Source organism: Pyxicephalus adspersus, chromosome 2 (assembly GCF_032062135.1).
Source record: "Pyxicephalus adspersus chromosome 2, UCB_Pads_2.0, whole genome shotgun sequence".
Classification (NCBI taxonomy): domain Eukaryota; kingdom Metazoa; phylum Chordata; class Amphibia; order Anura; family Pyxicephalidae; genus Pyxicephalus; species Pyxicephalus adspersus.
This window is the reverse complement of record NC_092859.1, coordinates 133,353,809-133,378,773: the sequence shown is the minus strand read 5'-3', so window position 1 is coordinate 133,378,773 and position 24,965 is coordinate 133,353,809. Positions and strand designations below refer to the sequence as shown.

At 37.3% G+C, this 24,965-nt stretch overlaps 1 protein-coding gene across 1 annotated transcript in view; it reads right to left on the bottom strand.

Annotated features, from left to right (window-relative positions):
• Positions 1-24,965, bottom strand: part of LOC140322554 (elongation factor-like GTPase 1) — a 59,326-nt gene that overhangs the window by 8,769 nt on the left and 25,592 nt on the right. The window contains exon 11 of the mRNA XM_072399109.1: positions 15,703-15,802. Coding sequence (XP_072255210.1) covers positions 15,703-15,802 — 100 coding nt within the window. The remainder of the gene's footprint in view (positions 1-15,702; positions 15,803-24,965) is intronic.

The window sequence follows — 24,965 nt, the reverse complement described above, 5'->3', positions numbered from 1 at the left end:
CCATTGGATACAATGTCACCCTTACAGATAGCCAAAAAGATCATTAGTGTCACCTGAGAGGCACAAATTACTCATTGTTCGAGGAATCCCTAGTAATCTCTGGAGGAACCCTGGTTGAGAAGCGCTTGTTTACTCAATGTTTTATTTTGTTTAGGAGAAAGAAGGAATGCTTGGACCCACTGTCAAATTATTATTGCTGCCTGTGTGCATTCTGTGGAGGTTCACTTTATTAGTCATACAATGTGGACACCTGTTGAAAGTACATTTCTTTAGCATGAAAATCGTGTAGCTTTTGGAGATCTCCCATTTCCAGTTGCATCTCTTGAAAAGGAAGTGAAGGGAAATCCACCTAGTTAGGTGCACACAGCATTAAATAACCAATAATAACAGATATTGAAACCCCTCACTGTGCTAAACACAAAACATAAAAGATATTAAAAAAAAGGCTGGGCATACACTTTAAATAAGCAAACAATAAACTGACTGATGTTTTAACTTTTACCTATTCAATCTAAAACTAAAGAAAAAATGTAGGCTATACATAGGGATTTTTTAAAGCTCTCCAAGACTGGAGAAGATAGACTATCAAGGGAAGACCTGGGTAAGACCGGCAAGCCTGGAATGGATTTTATAAAAATTATTTGTTATTAGTTGGCAAATGTTTTCAGTCCTCAAACAAATCCAGCCAGGGTCCTCCATGACAATCTATCTTTCCAATCACTCTATACACTTTAAGCTAACCAATAAAACAGCTTCTCTTACATTTTAAAATTTTACCATGCAAGTAGTGATATGTATGCTAAAAAAACAAAAGATATCTTTTTAAAGTTTTTTAAAATGGGAAAATGCTGCTGGAAAAATATGTTAAAAGGGATAGCCATTCTAGACTTTAATTCTAAACTTGAACAGAGAACACACGGCAACATACCTGGGCTTCTCTATCAGAAAGGAGAGACTTGTGGTGAGTATTTTAGCCATTTAATTGCATTAGAGATATATCTGAACTGCTTTTGTAACAGACACATGTGATTGAGATTGCAATAAACTGCAAAATATTTTAAACAAGTGATAAAGTGATCAAAAATTGTATTGAATTTAACTACTTGCATAGTCATGCTTGTGCACCCTCACCACATTGAATGTCCCAAATATACCCTATATTGTGCCCTTTTTTTACATACAAATTCTCCTTAGCTGTGCAAACCTTGCTGAAACAGCAGATAACAGAAAACCTGGATCTCAGTGAGACATGTGTCATCTACCAACACCTAGGGCAAACAAGCTTTTAAACATCAGGGTGCTGCTGGAACTCAGGTGTGCCATTAGATCAGTTATCTTCAGACATGGAAACAAAAAAAGGAGATCAACTATTCTTTATGAGTTGCTACTTCCACCCTGTCCCAACTAATGAATCTATTAAACACATTTTTATTTTAAGTCTCATAAACTGGGAACAGACTCGTTACAAAAGTCTACAAACTCAGCCAAAACACTCCACTGTGGGATGAAGACTCCGAGAGGGCCAATAAAACTTCATTTGTACACCGAGTGCTGGAAACATTCCTCTACATATGTTATTTCACAAAGTTTAAAAGGTGATGCTTGGCTCATCATACAAAATATATTTTTTTCATGAAGTTTTTTTTCTTTTACAATATTACAAAACAACGAGCCCTAAATATTAGGGCAATGATGGGAATAATGGTGGTAGGCTTACCACCAAAGAAATCTCCTAGGAAGCCAACAGGTGATTAAACAACCAGCAACCCACTCAACACGAAAATAGTTATGGTTGAGTTTTTTTGAATCACAGCCTGATGATCACTACAACCCCACAGAAGTTGTGCTATGGGGTCCAGTTTACAAGTCACATTTAATCTTTTGCCAGATATGTCTTCTATTAAAACGAACAGAAATACATAAAAGTGCATTAAAATAAACATATTATTGTGTAATAGATTTCTATTCTTATTATTTATTATCCAGTATTTTATCAGTGCCAATATATTACACAGTGCTTTAAAAATGTCACAGACATATGACTAACGGTCCCTCAGAGGGGATTACAACCAAACGTCCCTACCAAAGTCAAAGGTTAATTGGCCTAAAAAAAAATTGTCCTTAGACTTAATGACGTATCTGTAGGTTTTTAGAATGTGGGAGGAAACCCACGCAGACACAGGGGAACATACACACTCCTCGTAGACAGAGTCTTAGCCAGAATAGGAACCTGTGACCTGTGCTGCAAAGGCTGGAGTGGTAACCACTGAGCCAACCTTGCATTATAATGAAAACAAGATCCCCCAAAATTTGTGAATGGGCTCTAAAAAATGTGTTAATCTGGTGAGATTTACTAATTTTTTTTGTCCAGCTAACCACTGTCACTAAGACAGGAAGTGAGGGGGAATCCAAAATGTTGTGAAAACAGGGAATCAGACCTTTGCTCGTGTAAATGTTCCAGGTCCAGGTGTTTCAATGGCAGTACCAGATTGCCACCAGGGATTGTTTGAGGGAATGTTAGATTCCCTGTCTTATAAATGGAGCACTTTGTGTTGCTCTTTGTTGGTGAATTTTTTTCCCCCTATTACTCAACAATCCAGGAACATCTGTTCCGGAAACTCCATGAATATTTTTTCTTTCACTTTGCGGACATTTTGTCTTATCTCCTGTTGCATGTTCAAGACAGGAAATAAAATAAATTTACCTAGTGAGGCGCAGACAGCAAAAAGTAGCCCGATAGGAATTTTAACTCTACTACTCTATACAAATTTAAAAACATAACAAACACTTTAATATTTCTTGAAACCAAAACTGTTACTTCTTCCATACTATTTGATCTCCCTGACATGTATCCAGAGCTCTACTGTAAATGCCTAGGAAGAACACTGCATGACAATAAAAAGTAATATGCAATTTAACAATATTAGGCTTGTCCTGGTGTGAACCATTTAAAATTCTAATATGACCTTTATGTACAAGGAACCAGCAACAACCTGTTATTGTATGCCATGGAAGGAAAAGACAGACATTTAGAGAAGAAGGGAAGAATGTCATAGCTTGCCACAGTCATATGCAATGAGCTGACACCAGACAGAAAGGATACAGGTCTCGCTGACAATCCCCTAGGAGCCATCGAGTGCTTCACAACACTGGGAAAATTGCTGCATTTACTTAAATGCCCCTATTTCTCTAACTACCACTACGACAGCAGGCCTGGTGTTATTTAAAGCCCGAACCAATTCTATTTTTTTTTCTTGAGGTAATGACTTATAAATGAGCTCTGGATTTTCTTCCTTCTTCTCTTTCTTCTGTTCCTGTAAACCGCAGCCAATGATAAATTTTATCGGTGTAAACACTTGGTTTTCCACACATTAAATGATACCAAGGCTTGTCTTAAAATTCAAGTGGTTTAAGAGAGATAATGGAATATAAATGAGGACGATTTTGTTTCCGAGATGAAATGACTGAATGTAGAATGTTTTGTTACTGCATTTACAGAAAAATAATGGAAGGAAAAGGAATGTTATCTGTGGATTTGAATGAGAAAATCTTGAAAAGACTTCCAGGAGCTAAGACATTTCTGTATCAGTCGGTAATGACAAGTCAGTCTCACCTGCTGAAAGCCTTTAACAATAATGACATTTAAGAGTTCTAAAGAATTTGCTGTACCTGCCTTCATTTACACTGGACGAAGTAATAGCTGTGTGTCATTGCCCTCATGTCTGCCCCTCTACACATTCATTATTTAATATTGCTGTTTTGTATAGAGGGTCACCATGGTCATACAGCAGCGACTGTTATCGAATGATTGCACAAAGTGCATAGATACTACCAGATAACATGCTACTTACACAGTTTATTTAAAGATCATGACGTAAAAGGAAACGTGCCAAGACAGTAATATGGGGCTGCCATTGCTGATTTCTTTTGGAAGGATAAGTGCGCATTAGGATGAAAAAAAAAAATCAATATTGCTCTACCATGCAAGGCCTCCAGAACAAAGACAAAAAATGGCGGCCCAGGCAGCTAAATGTTTACAAGCTCGGATTTGGTCTAGTTGAGGCGAGTTCAGAGTAGACGGGCCATTTAAGGTCAGTTCGATGCATCACCCAACTTTTCAGCCACAGAGCAGCAGCAGCTTTCCAAATTCATTAATTCACATCTCAGAGCTACAAAGTAAGTTGGTAATGGAAGACCTGCCTATACCAGACTCTGTGATTGCAGGCCTCAAGCATGTAGCTTTATAATATGTGAAATCATCAATGACTTCAGTTCCTGATGTGGCTAAAGTCTTCGCACACAGCCAACCACCCAATGCTCCTGATTCATCAAGCAGAATCGGATTATCGGTCGCGCATTCGTATTCGCGATCCGAAATCGTATGCCGTCGCGCTATTCAGCAACTGAAAAAGATCGCGGCCGGAGCCGCGCATCTCCGGCAGCTTTACACTGGCGAGCTTGCATTAAAAGTCACTGTTCCCCTAAAAAAAATCATTCTTCCTCCTTAATCGCGCAGCTGAAATCTAATCGCCTTAATTGGCAGATTCGCGCTCCCTATTGTGAAGGCTGGAATCCGGCTGGTAGTGAGGCGAGTGTACACGCACACTCGAGTCAGGACCGCGGTAATCCGCGATCGATGGCCACGCGTACTTTCGCGCTTCCAGCGAGCGCGGATTTTATTGATGAATCAGGGGCAATGTGTCACAACTGGACTGGAGGGGGAAACCCCTTTGTCCCAATCCCCTTCTGTCTTATCATCTCTATCTAAAGTGTCACAGATAATATCTTCATAATGTTGCTCTAACGTTATTGTTTTTAGAGCAGAAATCCATGCTACTATCTAAATACACAAATGCAATTCCTACAGGGGAACCATTTTAAGTACTTTATCCAGTTTTTGACAGCACTGCCATGTAACAAAGCCAGACAGATGACACTACTATCTCTGTTACAGGTCATGGATAGACACACTATACTCTTAAACTGAATTCTAATCAAATCGAACACCAATTTATTTCCTTATTGACCTAGGAATCCTTTTTAACCCTCAATAAAGGTCAATACCAACATCATTTTGAGGAGGGCACACCATTTAGTCTCTGTGTATGTGGGTGACACATTCTGTCTCATTACATCAACACACCTCAACCTTTATTGCACAGTTCAAAATGTACAGGGATGGTTCCAGTTTTCCAATACACTAACAATGATTGTAGATGTCCGTTCCAACAGCCCTATGATTGAAAGTCAAATCTTTATTCAGATGAGAGTCCATAAAATGTAAACATATCATCACCATTTTCATACTCATTTTAGAAGGAATTGGACACAGAAAGCCATCTCTTAGATGGAGATGTAACAATGGGCCTGATTTATCAAAGATCTCTAGGCTGGAGAAGATACACTTTCATTAAAAAACCTGGGTGGATCCAGCAAACTAAGAATGGATTTTCTTGTCGTTTGCCATTTGTTAGCAAATGTTTTCAATCCTGCACCAGATCCATTGAACTTTTGCTGGATCACCCTGGTTCACTGATGAAACTGTTTCTTTAATTCGTGTAGCTTTAATAAATAAAGCCCATTACCTCCATCTAAGAGCAGGTTTCCCATATACACACCCCATTGAACAGTTAAGTGGCTCTCCCAGAAGTCAAAGGGTACCTGACAGCAGTCCACTTTAAACATCAAATTGATTGGTGCAAGCACAAACTACAAAGCAATGACTCATCATGAAACAAGCCATTACTCTAAATCCACTGGAATAACTAATTTGAGATAAATACTTCAGCTTACTATCCAACCAAAAACATCATACAATTTCAACTACATGGACATCACCTTTTCTCTCCATTTTTTATTTTATTTACTTTTTCCATTCCTTTACCTATCCCTACCTCCAATAACCTTCTTACATCCTCTGCTTTATTACTATTCTTTAAGTGATGGAATTCTTTTATATTCTTAGCTTTTGCTTCCCAAGAGGAATGTCTTGTGCCTCAACCGTTCCTCTGCACCCTACTTAGTTCACTACCGCTATGTTTCCACTATCAGGAAAAAATTAACAGCCCACCAGGCTCAGAAATCATTGACTTTTCCAGCTAAAAAAAATCACTCTGTCAAAGGTAAAAAGCCAGGAAAAACTAGCACGTAATGCTACCAAATAGCTCGCTTGCTTTTCCTTACAATGCAAACACACACACACACACACACACACAGAAAATAAAAAATTTTTTGGGACCTCCTAAATTTGAAAGTTGCAGCTGACAAAATCACTCAAAACAGCCAAAATAACAATTTTTCACTATTGTTTATAATCAACTGCTCCACATAAAAAGGGAACTGGACTGGTTACTTTAGAAAATGTCAAAGTCTGCTAAGCCTATAATCATATGGCTAGTCAGCCAAACAATATCCTTGCAGAAAATCATAAATAGTCTAATGTGCATACCTTTATGAGCCTCTAAGTACTGCATTTGACATCTATTCTTACACTCGTCAAACAGAAAACATGAAAAAAGGAGAGTCATTCCTTAAAGATGAAGTTTAGAATAAACTATAAGTTTTAAAAATGTATACAAAAATTCAGATAACTATTGCAGATGTGGATCACCAGCTGCAGAATATACTACACATTTTTAATTGTTCCCAAAATTTCTGAAACCTGTAGCAAAATGTATTTACTTTTTAGTCCAGCATGTTTGGCTTCACATCACTTCCACTTGGTTTGAATACAAATGGTAAACACAGCTGCTTATGTATTGCAAACTGATAGAAATTGGCACCACTAAAATAATGGGACAATCCAAAAACTTTTTAAGATGTGCTTGCTTATATGGCAGAATGCATTGGCTATCAGCTCCCACAGGAGATGCTCCGTAACCTAGAAACCACATCTGCTTGTATACCACTTTGCACTTCTGAACCTCAATTAATACAGCTACCTATTCACTTCTTCTCTCCATGCTCAGATTTTCATAAATTTGATTTTTGCTTTATTTTTTCCCCTCTCCCTTTGATGTCTCTTCTAATGCTGCTCCCATCTTCCCATCTCCTCTATAACCCACTCCTATTTAATAACATCCTACTAAATATTGAGATACACTACCTCTTCATCTCTAGCAATACACATGAACCCACCTGTCTAGTGTAGCATATAGGTAAAGATGACTAGAAGGGTGGCAACCGTACCTAGATATCCTAATATTTTGAAGTTTTTTTTACTGCCAAAGCTTACCTCTGTTTTGTTAGATGCTTTTTAAGGTTAGAATTAATATGAATACTGTATTGAAAATGTAGTGGAAAGTGGAACTTGTACTCTTTCTCTTGCTACTTCAATAAAAAAAATGAAATCATATGTATATACCTGAGTATAAACCCATATATTTTGAAGTAAAGCTTCCAGTAAAATAGATTAATCTTTGTTTATACTTGGATCATACCAATAGATGACACTGTGTTGTCATGTTAAGTGTGTGGCAAACTCTACCTTTGCAATTTAATAATAATGGGATATAATAATAAATTATTCCTCTGTGGATTTTACTTGCATAGATGTTTGTTCAATAATTCACTAGAAGTTTGTTCAATAATTCACTAGAATTGTAAAATTTAAAAATTGTAAAATTGTCAAATGTAGCATTCAGTATTGTGACATAAGTGCACTTTTGACTTTTTAAACAAGAAATGCAAAACTATTTAAAAAATTTTTCCGTGAACTTTCAGACAAATTGACAGGGAAATAATTTATAAATTTATCCCAAAGTTTGTTACGCACTTTATATGAGGATAAAGTGCCATCTACTGGTGGCCAACAGACATGAACAGAAGATCATTTGGGAGCAACAATAATTTGATCCACCATAACAAAGTTAAAAATGATAAATACTTTAACCCATAAAAATAAGGGAAAAGATATACAGACTGAGCCCATGTGATTAGATTTTTTAGGTGTTTTAAAAAAGCATCAAAATGTTTTTATTGATTATTATTATTGTATTGTGCACAATACTCAAACCAATGTGGTTTGATGTTTTATAAGTAGATACCTCAGTTCATATTTGAACAGGTTTGCATTTAAGTTTATATAGCACATCAACAGATAATTGTCTGATATTTGCAGCATATCAAAAACAAAGCATGGAAAATGTGCATATATTATGTAATGATTTTTTTTCTTCATCCCTAAATTTTTAATAGTGCCCCTTTAATTTTACTTCACATTTTGAAAAAAATATACCATACAGAAGTACAAGTTCAAACACCTGTGCCACACAACTCAGTCTAACTACTGTGTGATTCTTATTTCTTTCCACTCTAGTAGGGCATACTGCCCTGCTTTGAAACTGCCAGGGGTTTTCAGGATTCTTATTTTCTTCCTTGTCCATGTTCCCCCATTTGTTGTTCCAATATAAGGGAGGTTGTAGAATGAAAGGAAGCTCTAGTATCCCCTGGGGGCCCTGTAAATTGTAAACCAAATCTGTCTGTGATGGATTATAGAAAACTCACTTTAGCTTGTTTGCAGAGTTTCTGGAGAGCAGATGTAAAATGGATAGCATTCACTGGTCGCAAACTAATTGTTGTTTACAGTTGTTCTTCAAGTGGACTTAAAACCTAAACCTTTCGCAACCTCTTGGGTGGCCAAAATAACATGGCAAAATTTTAACATACGGTGCAGAAAAATTTTACATATAAAAATATCAAATCCAAAAACAAATCTCCAGCACTTCCTGGTTACATGTAGGCTAGACTGCCTTCTGAATTGATGCCAGCTGACTTTCCTAATTTTGCTGGCTACAGAATTTCAAGAAAACTATATTTGATAATTCATTTATTTCCCAATACTTGTTTGTAATACTGCAAAATATAAAATCTAAGCAGAAGTGAGAATGTTGTCTGCAGTAATCATTAAAGTATCACTGTGACTGTATTATAATGATGTATTATTGTGTTACTTTTTCTTGATTAACACTGTTTAACAGTGTACAATGTGGTTGTTTGGGAGATGCAATCATAACACCAAGTAATGTTCCAGAGAAAACACCACCAACACTTTTAAATTACAATTGCATTAAGGTAGTTGTTACTTTTACACAAATCCCAATGGCCTTGTGTATAGAAGTGGCGATCAGCTGAATAAAAAAGCCACTTTTCACTGTTGACATATGGAGATCAATCCACTTGCCAAATTGTATTATATTTTTTGCTATGATGCATTTTGCATCAAGTCCCGAACATCTCTCTTTCTACACAATTGTAACTTTTTGAATGTGGTGACTGAGGCCACAATGTAAGTGTAGGGCTGATGAAATGTAAATCGCAAGTAGTAAATATGACTATCAGTAAATCTATTCAAATGAATAAAACTTTTGATCACAAATTTAGTTTATTTGTGCATAGCTTTTCTCAACCTTTTAAACAAGGGAGAACCCTTGAAAACATTTTCAGGTCTTTAGGGAACCTGTATCAATTTATATCCACAGCTCACAGTACAAAAGAGTGATGATCAGTGGGACAAATGCCTAATATATTGTTGCCCAGTAGGAAGAATGTTAACCTTAGGAATAGCCAAAAACTATTGGTATGAGTAGACCCTGGGCTGGGATGCACAAATTTATACCTAATATGCTCTTGAGGATTCCTAGGGTTCAATGGAAATCTAGTTTTGAGTTTTATGATTGTCACCATAATTAAAAAAACAAATAAAAAAGAATCAGGTGAAAAAAAGAGGGAACAAAGAACTGAATTTTATGATTTGTTATCCTAAATCACAATTCTCTCATAAAAAGGACAATAGAAAAAAAAATGGACATAAGACAGCCAGGGGATGCTAAAACACATGAATTTAAGTTTCCTCTAAAGCTAAGGAGGCAGCTGGGCAGTCAAGTCTGATGGCTTGATTCTTCCAAATGAATCCAGAAAGTAGCAAGCTGCCATGGTACCTCAAAGTCACAAAAGTGCTGAAGATACATTTTATGATTTATCAAGATTTATCTGAGTAATCCAATAGCATTTTGTTGACCTGCACAATAATGATTTAAACTTTGGTTCCATGTTGATTTCAGTAACACTGACGCACGTGCCCAATGCACTGACGTAAATGTGATGGCAGATTCCGCTTACTTGCTTCATTAAAAAAGCATAGGGCTGCAGAAATCATACATTTAAAATAAACCATGCCCCTATGATTTACAATTTGTGCAAGGAAAAATAAATAGCACTTACAAATAGGGAATATTTCTTTTTAATTGTTTAGAGTGCATAGTACCCATTAGGAGCAAAAGGGTTACAGCGATCCAGTCAGGCCCGGAAGTCAATACATCTCTTATAGGCTGTCAGGAAAGCTAGTAGTGTACACAAACCAGTGCAGAGCAGTAGATAATTATCCTACTGCTAATCTATGAGGTCATGCAGCTTTTTACAGCCCATGTTTAAAAAAATGCAGAACATCACACTGCCATCCAGTGGCCCCAAACTAGCAAAACATAATAATCGTCTGCGTTCAAATAAGCAACCAATCATTGAAGTGTAACATGTGCAGAAGAATGTAAGTTATCAAACATCCCATTTTCATTCCAGATATTTTAAAATACATACAAAAAAGGCTCTTATTACAGAGGTTTAGGTGTTTATTTTTTAATCTGCGAGAACTTAAAAGCTTAACTTAAAGCTTACCATGACTGGAGAAGATAGACTATCACAGGAGAACCAGCAAATATGGAATGGATCTGGTCCTGGATTAAAACATTAACCAAATAATAGCAAATGATTTACTAGGTGGCTCAGAGGTTAGTGCTCCCAGGTTTGATACTCGGCCAGGACACTTTCTACATGGAGATTGCAGGTTCTCCCCGTGTCTGCGTGGGTTTCCTCCGGGTACTCCGGTTTCCCAAAAAACACATGCAGTCAGATTGATTGGCTACCCCCTAAAATTGACCTTAGCCTGTAATAAAGACATGTGACTGAGGTAGGGACATGAGATTGTGAGCCCCTTTGAGGGACAACTAGTCACATGACTAATGACTTTGTAAAGCGCTATGTTATAAGTCAGTACTATATAAATACTCTGCAATATTAATAATAATCATCACTCAGGTTCACCTATGATAGTCTATCTTCTCCATTCTTGGCAAGTTTTAATAAATCAGGCTCCAATAATCTATATACCATTTACTTTGTTACACAATGCAGTCTGCTCAAAGAAATTTACCAAACTGTGGTCCTCCATTTCAAACATTTTGATATGGAAACTCTGCCAAAGACTTGACAACTCAACAAGTTATTTTTTTTAGCCAGAAATGCCATATCTGTGCACCACTCTGATTTGGTTTAACTGTATCACTGGAGCCTTTGTGCATGGTGAAACTACCAACTGCTGCCCCCTAACTTTCAGTGAGGTTGCAATTATTGGTGATCTCAATGGAGGGGGTTGTATTTGGAAGGCTTAGCTATGATTTAGAGGAAGTCTGACCCCAGCAGCTACAACAGAAAGGGGCAAAGGTTAAATACTGTAGGCTAATAAATGTAATTACAAACACTTTGTGATGTTTGTTCTGAGGCAGGCCAGTATACCATTAACAATTGAAAATGGTAAATGGCCCCATTTAGCTTTACAGCCTTGCACTGAATTTTTGATTCCCGTGGTAATTATTGTAAAAGTGCCAAAATTGTGCAACATTCATACTTTGTACCCAACACAGACAGAAGTTAATTGCCAAATAAGAAAAATTAGTTGGTTCATTCTAGGTGGATAAAGGCCACAAGCTCTGATGAGACTTGTTTGACATTAGGAATCGCTATTCCTGTTTAACACTCCAGATACTGCTGTAAAAAGTCCAGTATGATGTATACCAGTGGAGAATGGTAAGCACTGCCTAAGCCACAGAGATTATAAATACCCATTTTTTAGGATGTTTGATGTTTTGTGCCTGGGTAAAGCTGGCAAGACCCATAACACGTTTACACTTCTATCCAGGGCCCTTCTAAACCAATTTCTCATTTAATGTTCCACTAACAACAATATTACCAGACAGTAAGGTAAAGAAGAATCAGAAACAGGAACACAGCAAAAAAACTCAACTAAGGTTCTGCCATTCCTGATCTTTACTAAATAACACACTCTTTTTGATCTGTAAATCTCTCCAGAGCAGTATTGGATGAATATATATACCCCTTGAGTATCCAAACTGTAATTTAGTCCACATTCTTGTGTCAATAGAGGTCAAAATATATCAGCTTTAAGATGATTTCTTAAAGCTGGTGGTGTATCACTGGGCAAGTTTAATTTTAAAGTGTCTAATCAACTATTTCTCTTTGTAACATTGTTTTGAACATTTTACGAGTATTTTCTTGTATTGTTGATTTGAGGTTTTTCTCAGCTTTAACGGATTTATAAATATAAAGACAAAAATTTTGCTTTTAGTTTTGGATTGAGTGTGAAAGGATTAAAACCCCTATAAATTATGGTTTGCTGTAATTTCCCTTCTTCAAGAAGACATAATATGACTTCTGCCAAACAGTCTGCTGGAGGCTGAGCATTGTTTTACACCTATAATTGTGTTCAATTATCAATATGGCCAGCACGATGGCTCAGAGGTTAGCACTTTGGTTTTTGCTCTGCATGGAGTTTGCATGTTTCCTCTGTTTGCATGGGTTTCCTCTGGGTACTCCAGTTTTCTCCCGCATTTCAAAAATCATGTAATTAGGTTAATTGGCTTCCTCACAAAAGTTGGCCTGATACTGTGTTACATAGACAGTAGACATTAGATTATGAGTCCCCTTGAAGGACAGTTCATGACATGACAATGTAACTATGACTTGACAAAATGACTTTGTAAAGTGCTGTGTAATATATCAGCGCTATATAAATACAAGATAATAATCATAAAAAATATAAAAAATGCAATAAGGTTAACAAAACAAAACAAAAATGCTTTAAACCCATTGTAAAGTGTAGATGTTAGGGGTAACTTGGGGTAACCTCTGTGTAAAATTGCACTCAATTTATTCATGCTATACTTATTAGTGGTGAACATTGGTACACTCATTACTTAATAAAAAAACTGAACTTTGATCATATTTATGCCTACAAATCTCTATAGTTAACATTCTTTTTCTATCCGCGTGTTAGAAGCAATTGACAGATATCTTCCACTTCCTATTAAGACACAACAGGAAAGAAACAGTAACAGGAAGATTCTTTGTTTTTACACTTGCAGTACTTGCCCTCCAACAGGTAACGCCATTGCTGGGTATTAGCAGACGAGTTGCATGCCATTTTTACTTTACACATAATTTGGATGTCAACACTTCAATGTTGCAAGCGGCTTTATATTAACGAGCCAAAGTGGATAGAACTTGTTGGCAAAGTCTTTGATTGTAAACCCAGACTACACCAGAGGCATAAAGGAGTTAACACTGTCATGAGCACCATGTATTTGTCCAATATTACCCATAAGCCTTTTCTGATGTAAAAGCAATTTGAAGCACAGTTATTTGATGAAGAAGCATCCTGACCTGTATGACTGTTCATTAAATTATTTACAGCACTTATGTTTCATGGTAAATGCTTTCAGAGGCTTAGCAAACCATTATTACATAGTTTACGGAGGGAAAGGGTAGTGCTGGCATGGGTTTGTATAGAACTGGAAAAGGCTTTGTCACATTATGGTAATACGAATGTTAAACCACCACATGACTGTAATATAGTCCAACAACCAAGAAAATGTCAATTGGACTAATGTCACACATGAGATTTGTAACCAAACCTTCGTGTAGCTTATAGCTTTTTGCAAGAGTATTCACAAACCTCTGAATGGTTAGCTTTTACACTTGAGAAACCTTTTTTACATTATGTGTGACTGCTTTGAGTGTTTTAAATCTATTTCAATGCATCTAAAAGGAAAAATTTTTGCCTGTGAAAGGCAAAACATTGCAGACATTATTTATAATATCTAAGCCTGCAGTGATTGCCTACCTCATCAAAATTCAGTTCAGTGCGGGCAATGCAAGCACTATTTTGCTAATATTAACCTTTACGTTGCAATTGCATTTTTAAGTTGTATTTGGGACTAGGTTCTTTCAACTGAGCCCAGGTGTTGGGGATTTTGTTCTTTATACAACACAAGCTACAATTTATGATAGCTTACAATAAATTTTCACTTTTTTGTTTCATGGTAAAAGATACGCAAAAAGTCCCATTGGAAAAGATAAGAAATTTCTGGCTTTTCCAATAACTTCCTTTTTGATCCTCAAACCTACAAAAATAATTTGAAGTAATTTTTAATAGATGTGATTTGAAATCTAGCAGATTGCCAGCGACATTTTTTAGTGTTTATGAATGAGCTGTTATATATTATTGCTAGGAGAAGACAGTCATCACATAAGTATTTCTCAAGGGTTCTTCCAGAGGTTACTAGAGGTTGCTTGAGCAATTTGTGCCTCTCTGTCAGTTTAACTGACACCAATGATCTTTTTTAGCTGGATTTGTTCTTTAACTCAGTGGTCCCCAACCTTTTGGAGCTTGCGGACCACTAAATCTAAAGACTCCGGACCGCACATGTGCGGAAAGCTGTGTGTCACTCAAATAAGTGATGTCATGATGCCAGGACCCAGCCCCTCTGCGATGGGAGAGTAGGCGGGTGCGCCACTCCCAAACGAGGTCCTTCTCCTGACCGGTCAGAGCCGTGGACCACCGATGGTCTCTGTTCTCTGGCGGGCCAGCTGTCAGATGGCCGCGGCCCACTAGGACCGGGGGTTGGGGGCCCCCTGCTTTAACTGAATTATAAAATGGAAACATACAAATAATATAATTCACAATATTTGAAAAACTTCCTCATGGTTTCCATAAATATACTACATACAAGCCCAAATAAAATTTTGGCAAAATAGCAAATACATTCCAGGTGCATTAAAACAAAGTGTATGCAAAATCTTCCTTTCATTAAAAAATAACTTACAGCCTGAGTAGCAAAAGCAGGACTTGATTTTATATTCAGCAGACTCTTAGCAGTGGTCTGAAACACCCCTTCTGATTCACAGACAGAGCTCTCCAATCAATAGGTAGCATAAGTTTGGCAGACTGCAGAGTTGAAGCCCAGATTCAATAACAGGTGTCAGACCACTGAGACCACTGCTTCCACATTGAAAGGAAGGATGCCGATGAGCAGCATACTGGTTCTACTCCAGCTGTGGCTGTTTTAGAAGGAAAACACAGTGTCTGACTTTGTCCACCTATGTTTTGATGTTGTAAGTAAGGCTTTAAGAAGTTTCATTTAGTGCTCCAGATCATATTAGCATATTCCCAGTCAATAAAGTTCAGAGCTTATAGAGAACATTGATTCTTATGTGCCCCAACAATGGATGACCTCACGCTAATAAACTAGATTTTTCTTGCATGGGCAGAATAAACCATGGAGCTGCCATTTGTAGCAGCAACCATTGTCTCTCCTTTGGCTCCACAGCACAGATCTCCAAAAAGTGTGGACAGGTCAGTATAAACAGTCTAGACTTCAGAATAAAGAATGAAATCCAATTGGTTGTTACAAGACGTTTCCCCTTAGAATGATTTTCACACATTAAGCCCAATGCATTAAAGTGATTCAGTGACTCAAGTCCATGCACAGCAAACAGAATAATGGCATCTTAGCATCATTCATCCATCACAAAGGTGTTGTACATTAATACAAATACTGAACCTCACAGTACCTCTGCTTGTTCTGGGGTAGAGCTTTCGCATCGACAGCAAACATTTTCGAAACAAAGATTATGACCGGAGCAGATTCCTCGCTGCGGCACTGTAAAAAAGCTGAGAGAAAAGAAAAACAAGTTGTATGAAAAAAAATCAGGTCAAGTTTGAAGAATGATCGATTACTCCTGTCTGTACTTACTGTACCAGCACACTATATTACTTCTCTGGGGCCTTGGGACTGGGAGAGTGTTATTTATTTACTGCAAGATAAATTTAAAGGTGCAATCATTCAGCAAAACTGACTCACCTTTAAAAAGGTCTCTCCAATTTATTCTTCCTTTTAATAGATTTATATGAAATCTGCCCAGTGTTATTATAAAATGTCTAGTCATTTACTCCGAGCAGTGACCTGTGCCTAAGAGTGATAGGCATTCATTGTTGTGTGTATATTGTGCCTGCTGTACTAATTTCACAATGACTTTGCTGGCCCCTGTCATTTTCCATAATAAGCACAATTGCCTAAAATACCAGGACTGGCCGGGTGGAAAAGACTGCAGTTTCTGCTTCATTACAGATGTAAATGTCACCTATAGCCAAGTTCCTTATAGTTCCTTACCCAATAAAGCACAAAGTAATTTATTATGTGCAGTCACCCGTAGCAGCAAAAAATCAAGAAAGCATCAGGTATCAGTCAGAGCACTGTAAACTTCTTAAATCAAACTGGTCATTGTGGGTTACCATACGCCATTATGTTAGCTACCAGATACAAAACAAAGAGTTAATGCACACTAGCAAGGTTTTACAACCCTGTCTTCCATTCCAGCCAGCAATTTTGTAACATTTTGAGAAAAAAAAAACCTTAAAGAGTCTTATTAAAGTGGACCTTTGCCACTATTGCACCTTTTAATAGTGGAACAATAAAATATGTATTTTTTTTGGTCGCTGTGGGAAACCTATGAACACTTTTTGCATTGCCCACATCTTGTTCTTGTGTGGCACTAGTGATGCAGATAGGGGCTGCCAGCTGCATCCTGGAAAGGCTACATCTCTAGTGCTTCCATAGGTGCTCAAAACAAATAGAAATATTTTAGATCAGTGTTTTTCAACGTTTTTAATATAGGCGAACACTTGAAATAACTTTCAGATCTTCAGGGAACCCCTTCTATAATTAATAAAGCAAAAGCTCACAATACATTACCCTGGTGGTGAGTGGAAAGAATGCCTCTTATAACAGTAGTCATAGGTTATAATGTCACCCTTACAGATTGCCAAAAATATCAGTGGTGTCAGCTAAACTAACTTGAGAGGCACAAATTGCTCATTGCTCAAAGAACCCTTGGCAACCTTTGGAGGAACCCTGCATGAGATAAATTGTTTTAGATACTTTTTTCTTCAATATATCTGCACATGTGTGAGATCTGGTATTGAGATGACAATTGAGCCAAGTATAGCTAGGTTTTCTAACATAGTGGAGTAGAGCCATTGTATTTGACATTATTGTTATCAAAACAATATTAATTAGGGCAGAGGTCCCCAACCCCCAGGCCGTCTGACATGTGGGCCGCGGCTCTGGTCGGTGCACCCAACAGCAGGGTCATGAGAAGGACCCCGCTTGGGGGGGGGGGGGGGGCGCACTGGCCAGAGCCGCAGCCTAAGTCTCTCGGAGACATTGCAGGCTCAGGGAGGTTTGCGGGTTATGTCTCTGGACACAACCCGCCAACTCTCCCATAGCAGGCTCAAACCTGCGATGGGAGAGTGGGCACATTTTGGCATTAGGAACATCACACTGGGGGGGGGGGGAAGTTTTTCCCCCTTCGAGTGACACACGGCTCCCCGTGCAAGTTCAGTCCAGGGTCCGTGCATTTGGTGGTCTGCGACCTGCAAAAGGTTAGGGACCACTGAATTAGGGTATCATTTTTAAGTGAGGTAAAGTCAATCCCTCAATCATATGCATTTTTCATTTTTTTATCTACTCCCACAGGATAGAATGATTGAAGTCAGCACCACATCAACACATTACTCAAGATAAGTGGGTTTTCAATTTGCAAAGAACATTTTTCAGAAGAAATCTATATCCAAAGCACTCTTGGTGCTAAACTTCCTTTGTTTGGAAAACCAAATAAAAACTGGTACACCTAGGATTTTAGGCTTTTTATGTAGGAAGATTCATGAAATGAATGCACATAATGATGAATCTGAAAAATCTTTTCTTTTTCTGATTTATTCTTGGACCTGCACTGATGTCTATACCCAGAGCTGGAAGAGAAGTATGATTCCTGGAGGCCGATTTCTTGCTGCAGGACACGCCTGTCTGTAACAGGAAATTATAACTGCCACACGTCATCTATTTATGCGTATACATTTTCACTTAGCCTATTGAGTTTGCAGAAATTGTGCAGTTCAATCATCTTATCACGTGCAATCCTATTTTTATAAATTTCCTTGTGCATAATTGTGTATGCTTTCCAAAGTGAACTTCAATTTTCTTTAACCTTATTCTATGAGATAAGCAAAAATTAATTTTAAAAGCAACATTTTTTTTCTTTATTTCATTCAGGGTTATTACCCGTTAAGTTAACATTCAAGGCAAAATGCATTTCAGCCACAGACAAATGCTTTTACCAATATACCAATCTGCATCAGTCAGAACAGGTCTAACTGACTATAATGTATATTTTCACATCCATGCACTGCGCTATCTCTGAAAACCGCACAAAATGCTTTATAATGCATCATGTGACCATGCACCCTATAATGTAGAATAGAAGATAATACATGGTAACATATAATTCTCTTTACCACTGTTTATACTCTCACAAGGTGAAACAAGGGCACCCTACAGAGAATATATTGATATCTCATAAATGCTATAAAACACAGAGTTCCAGTGAGGTGCCTCACGCTCAGCAGGTGAACTTATTGACTGTATAAATGTGTGCACATTATCAGATCAATAGTAATCTTTCTTACAAACACAATTAGTTTTAAGCCTCTAACGTGCATGTAAATTAGAAGAGTAATGCATATATGACTCAATAATTTGAAAGAAATGACCTTAAAGACATAATAAAAAATTTGGCATACAAAACACGGTGGTCAATACATATAATCAGAATATTTAGTAAACTTACAGCTTTTTAAATCTGCTTTGAACTCTTTTCTCTACACTTAAATACCAGCCATGTCAACCATCAAAAGTTACAACAATGATAGTTTGGAGCTAACTACAACTTTATTGGATTTGTCATAACATCCTTCTTCAGGAATCACAGAACCTAGTTTTATTACTAATAATTTTTTTGCACATATTCTTTAAAAGACAAAAAAGGTTTAAATGTATTTTCTCTTTAACAAAGTACTGGTGTATGGTACCCACAAAAATACCAATTTGATTGAAGCAGATCAGTGTGTTCTAATGTTCATATGTCACCTTAAACACAAAACTATCTCTGCCAGTGCAAAGCAGAAGGGTTTCAAGGCCATTATTTAGCAGTATTAGTCTTAACAGCCTTCTGGAACCAATGCCAATATTGTTTTTCTTTTTCAAAACTGGAAAGTACTCCCAGATGTGACAATATTCAGGCCTGGTAAATGGCCACACTGGAGGAGGTAGCGGTTGGTTATTGTGTATATTGTGGAAGATTAGCTTCAAATGCACTAACTGCAGAGAAGGATATCAGGCATAATTTTCAATCAATTTCAGAGCGCTCTGCCTACTTTTTTTTTACCAAAAAACTCCAACACAAAGCGAGTTCAGGGTTCACTTCCCTCATACAGTATACCAGCAAAACAAACATTTACCCTCCTGGCTCTCTCTCTGTTGGTCCCACAGAGCTCAGCTTTGGGAGACTTTGTGGGCTCTCCCAGCATGCAGGCTGCACCCAGCTTGTCCACCTAAGCCACCTGGCCTCAGGGTGCCCAGTACCCAGAACTATGTTTTTATAAGCAGCAACTGTACTGGTTAAACCATGGTCAAGACTGATAATAGTTGTGGAACTGTACGATATCTACTATTTAAGGATATCGAATTTCTACCAATAGATTTTTTTTTTAGAAAGATTTCTATATGATCTAAGTTGCCTACATCTCTAGATTTACTAACCAGAAATGCAGTCATATAAACCTTTTTTAATCTTTTTTTCCTTCTAAAATAATTTATAAAGCACATAAAATGTAACACCCTAATATAAATTAGTCTTGAAATTGACCATATTGCAAAAATACCGGTACATAAAATCTCTGTAAGTACTCACTTTCCCAATCCTCACCTATTCTCAGTCCCTGGGGTCTCCTGGAAAACTGTCCATCTTCTAGGTCCTTGGAAGCGCATAGTGGTTCCTTTCTCTGACTCCCATGTCATTGTAGAACAGAGGAGTGAAATGATGGTTAGCAGAAGGAACCAATGTGAGAGGGACATTCCCTGGAGGATCCTCCGGGGAATGGCCTTTAAACTAGATGTAAAGCCCAAGGGAATGACAACTAACACTGTTTTGCTAACACTGTTTTTTTTTTGCATTTTTTTTATTTGCATAGTTGGGTTGAAAAATAGAAAAATGTCCATCAAGATCAACCACTTGGGAAATAAACATATCCCAGGAAACTCTACAGAAACAATTGACCCAGAGGAAGGCAAAAAAAACCTTATAAAGCCTGATTCAATTTGCTCCAAAAGGGCAAAAAATGTCCTTCTGATCCAGTGAAGCAATGAGATGTTCTCTGGATCAACAGTCTCTGTTGCATTTACTTTAAAACTTTATTACCCAGTTATGTTGTGTTTCTAGAAAGGCATCCAGCTTAAATTTAAAGCAATCAGATTCAGTTCACCTAATAACATGAATACTGGTTTTACTCTTTGTTAAATGTCTTGCAATTGTTGGCATTGATCTACTGTAGTCTTTTATCAGCTAATTCTTGTGTACACATTGCATACCATTCTTTACAATGAAATTCCTCATGATGACAACAGTGGACCATGGACTATATAATGTGTTCTGAAGGGACCAGTTGCAATGTTTATTGAAAGTCTGTGTAAAAGAGAACCAAGTAGCAGGAGACAGGCCCAGAGGACTATTACTCTGCAAATGAAGTACCTACAACCTCCTTCTTTTACTTTCTACATCTCCCAACACTCTCAAGCTCATAGTTCTGTATTGGGGAAATAGGAAGTCAAGCACAATAGGGTGGCTACAGTGATTACATTCTGAACAGAGCCAAGACTTGTAGCTACAGGTACTAAGCATACATAATTCTCTGCAAAAGACATACAGTATTTATAAAGCCTAATGTAAACCTAAATTTTTTGGTACAACAGGAGGAAGAAAAATATCAATAAAACATAAAACAAATATGATTTTATTTTTGTTTTTTAATTATTGACACTAAGTTAGTTAAGAAACCGGTCTATTTTTTAAATCCCTCCTTTTATGGGCTTAATCAGCTACTAGATTACAGAGACGTGGCACAGTTCAAATAACTTTATTGCAGTTTCTTTAAAGCAGTAAATAATATAGGGCATGCTTTTTGTTGGTACAGTAGAAGCTGAGGGCAATAATTATCAGATCAGTAGTTTTCAGGTCTTGGCACAGGACTGGCACCAAGCTGGAGTTAGTAATTATCCAGAGTTAGCGATCAATCCAGGTTGTATTTTGTGATTATCTAACTTTAGGGTTTTCAATTTTTTTTCTCAAAAGACCATAAAAACATTAAATATATTTTTATTAGTATATTTCAGATGATAAAAAGACACAAATACTACAACTCTTCAATTACTCTTTTTTTAAACCCAGCAGGGATGTTTGTATACATTTGTTGTATACATGCTAGTAAAAGCCTATTTTAAGGGGTTAAAGTAAAGTTTTTGGTTCAACTTTTTGAAAATCTACTGTTTTTTCACACGCTACCAAGCTCTGTGTCATCTGTGTCATTCAGACAATTCAAGAATTTCACTCACACAGGGAACAGAGGAACATAAAAACACAGAAAATAGTGCTTTTGCCAGTAAAGTAGTTGGAAAATGGCACATAACTTGCTTGCTTTCTCAAGCCTAAACTGGTTGTGTGCAGCAAATTTAACATATAGACCTGTTATCTTTTACAATCTGCTGGGAATGAACGAGCTCCATGCATTACAACCACAGCCCGGACTGATATATTGCAGTGCAGCTCAGATAAAACCAACTGAAAAGCTTTAAGACTTCAATAACTGCCCAGCTGAGACGTAACAGAAAGCTTTACATGGAGAGCAACAAATCAATCCCCTTAATGGTCTCTATTTGTAATATAAGCTATGCTGTTTACAAGAAGCGAGCGTGAACCAATGTATTGTTTCTTGTACAGAGGAATTTGCTGGTCTGTTTAATGCTGAATGAAACACTTGTTTCTGAAAGAAAGGAGCCTGCACCCTAGAGACAGGGTATAAAATCATTCCCTGTGGTTTATGAGAGAGAAAGTAATTCTTGGGGTAGGGTCGTGGTATTACAACAGTCAAATCATCATAATGAAGAGCATAAATACTGAGAGACCAGTAAACAGTACCTTGTAAACAGAACCTTGTCCCAAGGATGTGCTAGACATAAGCTACCTAATGCAAAGTATCTGCATGTCCTGACATTTATCAGCTGATAGGCGTCATTACCCAAAATAGGTTGCAGGCTACCCATGTCTGCATCAAATCTCCGCATTGTAGGGGAAGAGAGCAAAGGCAACCAAGGCCAATGGGCCTTGAGGTCTCAGCTCTAATGCAGGTTAAAGAAAACTTACCATCACAGATATAAGGAGGCTGCCATCTTGAAAATGATGTAGTGGTGATCAACCAACCATCAAGCTTTCTAATAACTCACCTGGAATGGGTACACAAACTAGGTGATCTGACCCTGCATATCAGAATGCTAAATCCAGATGAGCATTCTAATAACAGTACCAGCATTGCAGTCAGTTACTTTTCAGGTCGGTCATGGGTACTTCCATATGTTTGGGATGTGAAAAAACACACACAAAAAAAAAACACATTCTATCTACTTCACTGCACTAACAGAAACAAGTTGGGGTTTCTGATTCAGCAGAAGTGACTTTCAGGACTTTAAATTCACACTATTGCATGGCATAATAGGGTAAAACCTGTCAACTGAAAATCCAGGTACAACTTTGTATTTCTAGTTGGAATAGAAGAATAGAATGGGCAAAACTATAATTCTTTTAAAAGGTTTGCTATCTGGGTTCTCACTAGGGAACTTCTACTCACCGACCATATCTGAGTTTAACAAAGAAATAGAAGAATTTTTGGTAGCAACAGAAAACAAATACAGGTTGTTTAAAAGGAAATACATATTCTGTACAACAGCTAGAAACCCAATCATTCCTTTACTGCAAGACTAATATTTTCTGGCAAAAAAAAAAAAAAACGTTATTTAAATCAGAATTAAATTCATAGATAAAAAAAAAAATCATAAATACCAGCAAAGAGGTCTGCATTAAAAGAAATATCAGCTTATATTTTATTGCTTTTAAGTTCAAGTTAAAATATAATTCAGACTAACTGATATATGCTGGCACTTTACAGAGTACACGTTAACCCTAACTGGCCCTCTCTGCAAGCTTGACATTAGGTCAGGTAACTCCAGGGGCAAGTGATTGCCCCTGACATAAGAGTGCCGTTTGCAGTAGCACTTGCAGTAAGTGACTGCTTTGGTTAATGATTTCACTATAATGCATCAGCATGAATTCGTGTGACTTGGCACTTATTAAAGTGGACAGTGGTAAGTCAATGGAGGACCAGAGACCAGTCTTGCCTGCCTGCAGCTGATCTTTTTCCCAGAACAAACTAATCATGCCTCGTCCTGGGTTTTGTCTGTGTGACTATTGACCCTATGAACTTGTAGGAGGAATAATAACAACCGGAGAGGTGGAGAAGCCATATAATTACAAACAGCAACATCACAGAAGAAAGTAGGACTCAACAGACAAAACAAGTAAAGTATGGAGCTACAGAATGAATGAAGCAGGAGAAAGACAATTCTTGTATAGTAGATCCTCAAAGTTGCTCTCTGCCTGTCTTTCTTACTAGTCTGTGAAATAATATGGAAAGGAAGTTCATGACAGTGGAAGATATTTTTTTTTCTTTGAATTACGCTGTTTAAAAATGAACCCTGATCCAGTGACAACTTTATCTTCAACCTCCTCACAGGCATACTTTATCACAATCCAAACTCATGCTGGTCAATAACATGCAAAAGGTGAGTGATTATGTGGGAAACTAAATTCACAAGGAATCATACCACTTAATAAAAAAGGCACATTTGGTCCATGTAACTAATATTCTGTCAACTTCTTTGCACCAATACACTGTTTGTATTCACATATCAATTTGATTGCTATTAGAATTTGTATGTTCTATTTGGTGTTTAGTTGGGCTTTATATTTCTCAGTAGGTGAGAGATTTTTTTTGCCTGATCAGCTCTAGACTGGTTAGGGACCTATTTTTTATAATATATCTCGCTCCCTCTACATATACAAATACATAGGCTTACTGGTCAGAAGCATCCATTTGTCACATTATGGCTGTTTTCTCACTTTAAAATTGTGTGTGTGGGTATTGTACAGGACTGCAGTATTGGGTCTTGGACAGGTGGTTTATTTCCCCCATTTGTATTTGGCTTTCTGTACCTTTAGAGAGGTGGCAGGGTAAGAAAAGAGTCTAGGACTAGCATGGCAACCAAGGGTTGCATGTTTAGTAATGTGTGTTCCAGGGTCCTGGGCTCTGGAATGAAAAGGAAGGTTGGGTGAGCCTTTTCATTCAACCCCAGAACCTGCCAAAGAGAAAGCCTGTGCCTGATAAGATCTGGCGTTAGCTGGGCTGGCAAGGCAGAGCTTTTATTCCCAGGGAAGTCTGGGAGATGGGGGGTGCGTTGCCTAAATTCAGAAGAAGGCTCAGGTGTGGCAGCCTGCTATGTGTGTATGAGATCTATGTCTGTTTTTAATATGTAGCAAAAACAAAGCACTCTTAAGATTTTTGTCTGTCTGAAAGTTTATTTTGGTGTAAGTAAACACACTTCAAATATTTTTTACAAACTGTGTTGCTGTAGAAGCTAATCCCCCAACATCACTATATATATATATATATATATATATATATATATATATATATATATATATATTTATTATATATATACACACACATAAACACACACACATATATATTATATTTTATATATATATATATATATATATTTTTTTTTTTATATATATATATATATTGTGATTATATATATAATATTGTGACAGCA